We start from the raw sequence: 10,815 nt of genomic DNA, 5'->3' as shown, positions 1-10,815 counted from the left end.
TATAAGATAATAAAAATTAATCACCCACTTGAACATTTACCTTCCACTGCTCTTTTAAAAAAGACTTTGCAGCTTCCACAGGTGACCACTCCATAATGGCATCCAGATGCCTCGTCCCCACAAACCAAACAAACTTTGGAAGGTCTCGATGACCCAGTTGACATGGTCCGTAGTGCGGAGCTGGAAGAAAGAAAATAAATAATTTTTAGTTAATAACGATACTTATGGAAGAAAAAAGTTTTGTATCAATACTGATTAGCTAAGATGGACCTTTCATCGGCCACTGAAGATCTGGTATATTACCGATCTTCCAATTCTGTCAATACGATGCTGGGGTTGAGATGGGACACAGGGTTTCATGGAAGAGTGAGTTAGATGCTCAGTTTTCGGAGAATTCCGGAAAGGAACTGATAATGCGGGTATGAGCAATTTCAATGTCATTTACCAGGGAGAATCTACAGCTAATGTTTACATCTAATTTGTTATTTTTATGATTTTATTTTGATACTTCATTAAATTAAACAGATTTTTATTTTCACTTTGGTGAACAGTCCACTTGATTGACAGACACACAAGCATGTATACAGTCATCTGCAGGAACTAATGGGCAGATTTATGGAAGGGTGAAAAGCCATAAAGCCAGTGAAGGAGAGTTTTCTCCTGCAATATGGCTTTTTTCATTGCGCCCTATACATGGAGGGGTTATCTCCGGAAATAACACTGCTATGGCCACCACAATCATGTGGCGGTGAGAAGCTCATTCCCGTGTTTATGCATGGAAAAGCGTATTTAAAAGGTATCACAAAGACAGATTAAGATCCTTAAAAAAGTCTTTATTCTTTGAACAACACTTTTTTTTTAATGCATGAATAAATATATTTGATCTACTTTTAAACTTGTATTTATTTTTTTAAATACATGGAACTGAAAGTTGACCTATGAGTGGCCTGGTGAAGCGTTACTTTAACCTTTACCAATCTGGCCAAAATTTGGCAATATTTTTTGTTCAATTGTGTAAATAGCAGATTTTTCATTGCTGCGATCAACAAAAAACTGACTTAAAGTTGCTATCAAGGTTGTAAAAGATAAATATTTATCATTATATTTATCAAAACAAACAAAATATACCCTTCAAGATGAATGCTTACTACAAATAAGATGATTCTCATGTTGCCTTTTATGTGTTAATAGAAAATGCAATTATTATTTTATAACAACATTAAAACTGTGCACTTTAACTTTAAATTCAGTCAGTCTGTTCAAGAAAGCTGTTCCTTGCACAACATGTATCCACAGATGGCTTGAAATGAAATTCTCTTGCACCACGTCTGCAGCATGCTGTCAGATAAATTCCCAATCACTTCACTTGACCATAACTGTCGACATAATAAGATGAATAGAATGTAGACTACAGAGGTCCGGGCTGTGCAATGCAGCAAAATATACACAGTAAAGTAACCGTACATCAAGAAGGGTTTATCTGTGCCAAAACCTCACAAACCAAACAAAATGCTTATAGCCAAAATAACCAGATTACTCTCTGACATGTTAGTTCTCAAAATGGGTAATAATTTCACTGAAAAAAAAATAAAAATAAAATAGTATTGGAATTTAACATACACCAAATACTTTAAAATTTAATTGGATAAAAATCACTGTAGAGCAAAAATATTTATCTAATAGATATATACATATATACTGTAAAAATAGGATATATTTAATGAGTTTCTTATGAAATGGTACAGTATGTTATAAAGTTTTCCGATAATTGCTGATGAGATCACTATACACAAATTATAACAATAAAGTGTATATGAAATATTCAGATAAAAAAGTTTTCTCCTAATAAATAAGCAGAGAAATGGACAGGTAATCAGACATGCACGTGTTGTTGCATTTAACGTTGCATGCATGGTGCAGTATAAGTAAAACTTTAATTTCACCAAGAACATTTCCTAAAACATAGGAAGTGTTTGAAAGTGGCTTCCAACACGTGTATTGATAAAAAGGCACATATTAAGTGTGTTGATGAGGTCTCCTTGAACTAGAGAAACGCACACTTTCACTGATTAGAATAGTCATTGTTGTTGTTTTGGGCACATTGGCAAACCAGTATAGCAGGTTACAGCATACTATAAAACAGATTTTTCTGTGTTGGTTGTAGATATAAATATTTAGGGAGTCCAACTTACTACACACGTCTCATTAACAAGAACAACTAATTGCTACTGGGCAAGTTTAGGGCAAGCATGCTTCCAAAGGGATTACAGTCACCAGCTCAAGCCAGGTGATCACCATATGACTGCTTCCCTAAAATACTCTTGTTATTGTTACATAACAGAAACAATAAAATAAGCAAACAGAAACCAGGATATTAATCATCATTACATAATAGTATAAATGAATGTACAACTAATACTACTGCATTGAGATCCTCCTGCATGACCCATTTACCTGGTATAAAATGCTCAACTTCTAAACTATCCATTCAATGAAGTTATCGCTCAAAAATTCAACTTAAAAGGTCTTTTGTTAAAAACATTAATACATTCAGCACATGTAACTGAAGAGAGATGTTTGGTATGAGATAGAAGGGTCATGTTGGAGTGTGTATACATTACTTACTATCTGATATTAACTGCTCATGGAAACAGTAAACATATAGTACATACTGTATGTGTGACTATTTACATAAGAAGGAGAAAATGGATAAAAGGAACCAGTGTATGGAGATTTTCCCCTGTACCTGTTACCGACCAGCAGCACCTTACATCGGATATTCAGCCCTCAAGCACTGCCCTCCAAGCACTGAGCTCTATACATGAAACATGATTAGTGGGGTAGGAGCTATTGTTTATCAACATAACAGATTAGCATTAAAGGAGGGTTCTACCTTCATATGAGTTAACTTGTTGTCACACGCCGGTCCCATAGATAGGTGCCGGCGCTGTGTCTTTCCACTAGGAACGGTGATTGAGCTTACTCCTGCTTCTGAGACACTATTTTTGCACAGGTGTTCCTTGCTATCTTGTTCTGGACCTCCTCCTGATTCTCATTGGTTTTGGAGTATTATTTAAACTATCCATGGTCCTTGGCTTGTTGCCTGTTCTTTGTGTTACTCAGTCTGCATTACGATTTGGCTGCCAGTACTTGACCTCCTGTTTGTCCACTGCTGAAACTCTCCTCCGCTGTTCACCTGCACGCTGAACTTCTACGGTGAATTACTTGTTGCACCTGTGGCTAATCTTACGGCTCAAGTTTCCATTTCTTCCCGGCTGATGCAATATTGCTATTACTTCATTGATAAATCTACTGCTGAAGGTACCTGTCACTTGTAGTTCCACGCTGGGCTAGTCTGAAACTCCTCTTCGCTGTTCACCTGCACGCTGAACTTCTACGGTGAATTACTTGTTGCACCTGTGGCTAATCTTACGGCTCAAGTTTCCATATCTACCCGGCTGATTCAACATCGCTATATTTCATGGATGTGTCTCCTGCTGAAGTTACCTGTTATCAGTAGTTCCAAGCATTGCTCAGATACACTTCGCTCCTCTGCTACTTCTAGGTAACGAACTGTTTGATGTAATTATGCTCATTCTTGTCATTTGGGATTGTCATCTGTAGACACAACAAGTTCAACGCTTATTGCTTTTTATAAAGAGAATTACCGTGATACCAGTAACCCACCTGCTATATTGAATCATCGTTGTTTTCGGATCAGCCAGTTCTACATTATCACTCTGTCTGAACTATTGCTGTACCAGTGATTCACATCTATCTGCCGTGTGTTACGTTACTGGATCCAAGCATTCTCCATTTATCATCCTTGCGTTTGAACTGTTGTTTTACTCGTCCCATGCCGTTGTCAAGGGTTTCCAACTATGAATAGCATGATGTATCTGCATTCTGTACTCTGACCAATTTGCCGTGTGTTTTGTATCTGCCTATATATATATTCTTCATTCTATTGTACTATCAGCCAATACAGTACTTTGCAGCATTACCACTATCTCCAGTGTTATTATTACTAGCGATGCCTGTGAGCCGTGAACTTTTAATCCTGTAAATATCATCATCCTCATTGTTCATTGTGTGTTGCCTCCACTACCCTCTGCTAGTTCTTGTCTGGGAGACCGCAACCTGCGGAATAGGAGCAGCGGAGTCCATATTCCCTTGCGGGGATCCCTGGTGAATACCTCCTATCCGTTAGACTCCGCACTCCTGGGCAAGTCCTATCTAAACAGAGGCAAGGGATCTACAAAATCATTCAGCGTCGTGACACTTGTGCATGCCCTGTTGCAACTTGTACTAAGTATGTTGATTTATCTTTCTAGATTCCTTCTGTGCATCCCTGCTCTCTGAATACAATCAGAGCTGTGTCCTATCATAATCCAATGGAAATAAAAAATTCAGTAACATAAATAATGGGTTTAGTAAAAGTTGCAGGATAGCATACCTAAGATATACTAAAGTCACTTAACAATCCTTCCAACTAGAATTTATTTTCCTATGTTTATTATAGTCCCGCTACAGCTGTGCATTGAGGCGTTATGCTCCATCATGGCTTCACAACATTTTAATGCAAATTAGCGCCATCATGCCCTCCACACGTGCCCCTTGGACCTCCCCTCTGAGATCTCCTTAACTTAAGAAAACTAAGGTAAGGAAAATGTTATTACATTTTTCTGACAGAGACTTGTTTTACTATGTCTTCTTGTTTTGTAATTTGTTCTATAAAGTCTCCAATTGTATTGTGTTTGATTGTATTGCCATTAGGATAAGTGATTGTGATTTGTGCTGACAGAACTTACTGGGACGGTACATTGGAAGAAAATTGTATTTTTACCACAAAAACTATTGTCTTTTACCTAGATAATGCATCAAGTTGACTAAAAATAACTTGAATATTCATTTAATTATTGGAGCAAAATTTGTGATTCTCAGATATGGGGCAATATCAACTGCGCCACATATTAGTGAATCAATGCAAAAAAAAAAGAAAAGACAATAAATCAACAAAAAAATGGTATAAGCTAATAATCTCCTATTCAAAACCTTTTCTAAAATGTGGTAACAATGAAGACAATAAGAAATATAGTAATTACAGTAATACCTGCCTGTCTGTAGTTATATACACTTGATTAATAATACACATGAACAAGTATTAATAAAAAACAATTAACTTAATGGTCAGGTCTACATGATTCACTACTTATAAATAACTTTAATTATACTGAAAAACTGAAGAGTTCCCCCATATCATCTTCTTTTCTTACCCAAACAATACTTCTAGATCACCTAGTAATAATGCTACACTTTAATCATTACATAATTCTCTGCAAACCTCTTAGTTTTCTTTGAGTTATTCTTTTACTACCTAATTGTTTATACTGTATAATTTTACTTGCTCTATACGAGATATATAATCATCTTTATTTACTTTAAAACACTGGCAATTGTGTCAACTCCATGATGAAAAAATTTGAGTTTGTCATTCAACGTTTGTTTATTGCTTAAATAAAGTAGATAAAAAGTGTACTTATTTAGCATAACATGACTGCAAAGGGAATGACTACAGGTAGCTAGTATCTATTAACTCACGTTTGAAATAAAGGAGCCATAAATAAGCTGTAGTCCTATAAGAGTCCTCACTGTAAAGTTAAGAAACTGGTCCTGTCCCACGCCAAAGAGGCCAACTAGTTCCTACATTTCGGATATCTCTGGCAGATTTCTGAATGAAGGTATTTTTTTCAGCCACCCTTCTTCGCCTGGTGTATCCAGCATACCTGGCAACTTTTAGGTCAGGGGAGGTCGGGTGGCAAGTACAGGAAGGGGCGTGGCGACATCACCGCATCACCATGACCCGAGATTCACAGCATTGTATAGCTGGGGGTGGAGCCTGACGATGCGAATCGGGAGGATGTCTACATCTAAAGGGATTTCTCCCCAAAATTTGTGATTCCCCTGGAAATTCTGGAAATGTAGCCAAATATGGCAAACATTAGCTTTGTAGGAAGTTTCCAACTCTTGACACACAAAATTGTTTGCACACTTCAAACAATCCAATTAGGTGATCCCCACTGGATGCAATTCCTGGTCATTTGGGCAAATATGTGCTTTGCTGCATGCACTGTTATACAAGACATGACACCAACTCCAATAAAATCACACAGCCCAACCAACAAAAACTTGGAGCAGTTCTTCCTTACAAAATAGCTGGGTCACACATTTTTGGCCCTGACCTATAACTTTCAGAAACTTAAATAAATATTTATTCAGGCCAATTCAACAAATCTGTATGATGTCTGTGTCTTTATGGCATAACAGTTATTTGCCCACTAAACAACTAATACAGAAACAAAATAGACAAAATAGTGAAATAAACTGGCTGCGCACAACAAAACAGCCACCTAAGTTAATACCTGTAAAGAATCCACCAAATAATCCTCCTATTTAAATATATATTTATATATAAAACCAAAGGTGTTACAAATGGCGCTATTCTGTGCACATAGATAAACCAACCATTTTTATTTTTATTTATATATTATTTTTTTTTGTTTATCTCCATGTGCACAGAATAGCGCCAATTGTAATACCTTTGGTTATATATATATTTAAATACAGAAACAAAGTTACAAACACACGAATAGCATTAACAATTGCATGCTTTTAAAAATAAGTAATACAATGCTCTGCGGTATTGCTTATTATTATGGTATTATACTTCATTTCATCTCTTGCTTTAATCCAAGTCATTAAGTCCTATTTATAGCCCCAACTGCAACCATGATACTAAAACTGCAAAAACTGGCTCCATATTATGAATATTGGCTCTGACACAAAATATTTGCCTCCACTCTATGTAGCAACAATTTCACCACACTATAATGTGTACAACCCCGGGAGGTCATGCAGAACATCTAATCGTAACAGGAGGAGAGAGAGCACAATCTGCACCAAGTGGTCTCACTTCTTCCTCTGCGGGTGGGAAGTGTCCAGTTGCCCCTCACTGTTCCAAACTGAAGATGAAAGTGATGTTGTCTTTTTCTGTTTAGTTACAACACATGCCACCAATGCCTTTAAACAAGAACAAAAAATTATATAACTGCTCAATTTCTACTGCACTAACAGCAGTTTCGACCTGCCAGCACTAATTCTTATTTTGGACACTCACCCAGTAAATTAGATTAATTATAATGAAATACCTGTGATTTACTACTATAATTGCTTAATACATAACATAATAAAATGCTGCTTCCTATAATTCACAACCAGTTTCTACTGTTTCAGAACACTGCAATATGAATAATCCACTCTATGATGTTTACATGTAGCTGAGCCAATGAATGTCACTTTTATCCTCTTTGCCAAACCCCTCTGGCCATAAACGCAAAAGTAAAAAAAGAGCTGGAGGCGACATCCAGTCCCTTATTTGGAAAGAACAATAACACCTGGTCTTTACTGGACCAGATTCAAAGCCAACATTTCATTCTCCCTCACCATTTGAAACATTTTAATAAATAATGGCTCTATTATGCTACACTCAGTAGTTTTTGTTGGTATTTTTTGTTACCACAACAATAGCAACACTTTGTTTTGCAGACAATTATCTACACATGAGATAATAAATAGACAAAAAAAACAATGTGCAGTTCCTAGGTAACAAAGTTAGAAGAGAAAACACAAAGGGCTAGATTTACTAAGCTGCGGGTTTGAAAAAATGGGGATGTTGCCTATAGCAACCAATCAGATTCTAGCTGTCATTTTGTAGAAAGTACTAAATAAATGAAAGCTAGAATCTGATTGGTTGCTATAGGCAACATCCCCAATTTTTGAAACCTGCAGCTTAGTAAATCTAGCCCCAAGTCCAGATTGTTTGCGCAGCAATAAATGTATATGAAACTATTTGATACAGACATCAAAAGTATGTGAAACAAGCCCCCAAATAAACCAGATACCTATTAATGTATGAATCACTTACAGTATCTTACACTACTTTAACATATTGCAAGGTCTGCTTCTGCAAATAAAATACATGCTGTATTACCCAACATAGGATACATTTTTTTAAATAGGATACCAATCCTATCTTTAAAAAAATGCATGTAAATAGAGACTCATTGACTTTTTGTGCAGTGGGGATTTTCTTACCAAATACTGTTTAAAACAGAATTTAATCTATTACATTTTTATCACAGAAAACTTATGCGGAGTTAATAAAAATGAATTGGTATAAGTGTCCCATGAATCTGCCAGAGTAAGCCATAGGTGTACACTTATCACATGCTCTGCTATACTTGCACATTTATTACTTCTTTTGGAAAATAAGTGGGAAAATCTGAAGCAGACTATTACTTCACTTTCAAAAGGTGTCAGGTGGGTGGGTATGTACATTTACAAATCGGGATATATAAATAAGTATTTAACAATGAGGCATATAAAAATCTGCTGTAACCCACGGAAATCAATCAGATTATAACTTATCTGATATAGCACTCATCTGATAAAACCTATTATCTGGTTGGCTGCTATGGGTTACACAGCCAACTTGTGACATTTCCACTATGTTATTAAATAAACCTTAAAAAGTGGTTTTAGATAATAATTCATTGAAATGCTGCATTTTTTCACAGGGCTCCGTTGTTCATCTAAAACTCCAGACATACTTATTACATTAACTATTCACACAATACTTTTAATGCTATGCCTGTAGCATCATCTACAGAAGTGATGGGCAACAGGCGGTCAGTGGCACCCCCAGCCAGCGGCTCCCGACCTTACTCCTGCTTAATAAGCAGAGAATGAGATAGACAGGGTGCAGCGACTTCTGCGTCAGGCTGCATAACCGGAGGAGGAAGCTGGAGTGCAGTATAATCTCCTTCCTTCCACTGTGTGGCCCTTTAGAAGACAAACCAGTTTGAGCACCACTGATATACATGCATGCTTTTTAAAGACCCAAGTATCGATATGCGCAGATAAAAAAATGTAATAAACATTCTCAGGTTTGTATTGGTTTAACATTTTTCTTTTCATTTTTGTACTAATATGTCAAACCAAGCATAAAAGCATAAAACACGCTCCTGAATCTGTAGCAATGATGCCCATGTTTAACACTGTTTCTTATCGATGAATAGATGAACACCAGGGGGCAAATGTATCAAGCAGCAAGCTGAAAGTTTTCTGGCGGGTTTGAAAAACCAATCAGATTCTAGCTATCATTTATTTAGTACATTCTACAAAATAATAGCTAGAATCTGATTGGTTGCTATAGGCAACATCTCCACTTTTCAAACCCGCCGGAAAACTCCCAGCTTGATACATTTACCCCCAGAAGTGCCTACAATAGGACCTTAGGCATTATCATCATCACCATTTATTTACCAAGATCCTTCTTTCTGAAGACTATTCCTCGGGAATCAGTGCTTGGAGAGTGTCCAAATCTAGTATTATATCAAGATGTGGAAGCAGCAAAATACTTTCATCACACCAAGACTTCCTGCACATTGAGGAACAATACCTGGCACAGATATCTAAAGAGCAGGGTCTTTGCTTAGCTGGAGAGGTGAGGTCAAGAGCTGGAGACTAGCATCTTGATAGTTTCTGGCCATAAATCAAGTTTTATGCTTTATCCTTGGGTGTGGCCTAATTTCATGCATATCATTACATAACAATACACTGGAAATAGGTCACAAACTCGAGTAAGCGGATATCAAGACATTAACGTGCAATAGCCTTATGTAAAGAAGAATACAGTGCCTGCTGGAATACTAGCCTATGCCAAATTACTAAACTTGTTGGTGATGATACATGTCAACTTCCAGACACAAATAAATATAAAATACCCCTCAATATACTATGTAGTTAATGCTGCATTTTGTGCAATATTAATTTTTAGACAAGTTTTTAGAACAAAAGGCACTAAGCACACATTACGCTACCCCAAACTGTCAGATCATATATCTATATCAAAAAAGGAGATCCTGTGACTATATTTTACAAAAGGCAATGTAACAGAGTGTAACATGCCCAACCTATACTACTTATTACATACAAGTTAACCCGTGCATGATACTCATGCATTCTAATCAAATCAAGCTACTTAAGGTGTTAAAAAAGTTCTTGTCATGCATTTGGGCCATAGCCCAGGCCTCCTCAGGGGAAGAGCGTTACTTCCCGACGTAAGCGCCCTTTTTTAACGTGGTTTTGTCCACATGTCACCACCTCATCATTCTTCTCCATCACCTCATCCTTCATTTTCATCGCCACATCTATCCAGATGTCTATCCAGACACAGGGATCTCTCTCAGCGGTCCTGAGTATCACACTCCTCTCACTCTGTCATCCCCGGCAACCACCAACCACTCCCCATTGTCACCCCCGGCAACTACCAACCACTCCCCACTGTCACCCCCGGCAACCACCAACCACTCCCCACTGTCACCCCCGGCAACTACCAACCACTCCCAACTGTCACTTCTCCTTCAAGAAATATATATATCTTTTTTTTAAATCTTTATAAACACTTTTAACAATTAACAAATTAAATTAACAAATTAAAAACATCTTAGTATACCAAATTTCAGCCCTTTCTGAATTTTTTTTCCACACACACTAAGAATTTAGTAGGTCAGTGTATAACTCCGCCCAGCAGGTGGCGCTGCAGCTTGGTTTTATTTTTTCCACAGACAGACTAACACACGCCACTAAGCATTTATATTATAGATTATATATATTACATTCCTGCCTATGGCTTTTGTGCCATAATGTATTGCATATACAAGTATTTATCTTATAACTGAGATATAGTTGGTG

At 37.0% G+C, this 10,815-nt stretch overlaps 1 protein-coding gene across 2 annotated transcripts in view; it reads right to left on the bottom strand.

Annotated features, from left to right (window-relative positions):
• NR3C2 (nuclear receptor subfamily 3 group C member 2) overlaps nucleotides 1-10,815 on the bottom strand; it is a 305,523-nt gene that overhangs the window by 146,845 nt on the left and 147,863 nt on the right. The window contains exon 3 of one of the 2 annotated variants that reach the window (XM_075198951.1): nucleotides 29-180. In XM_075198951.1, the coding sequence (XP_075055052.1) occupies nucleotides 29-180 (152 nt within the window). The remainder of the gene's footprint in view (nucleotides 1-28; nucleotides 181-10,815) is intronic. The other variant, XM_075198958.1, reaches the window with a different exon arrangement.

The sequence above is a fragment of the Mixophyes fleayi genome, chromosome 1 (assembly GCF_038048845.1).
Source record: "Mixophyes fleayi isolate aMixFle1 chromosome 1, aMixFle1.hap1, whole genome shotgun sequence".
Lineage (NCBI taxonomy): Eukaryota > Metazoa > Chordata > Amphibia > Anura > Limnodynastidae > Mixophyes > Mixophyes fleayi.
This window is presented reverse-complemented; position numbering and strand designations above follow the sequence as displayed.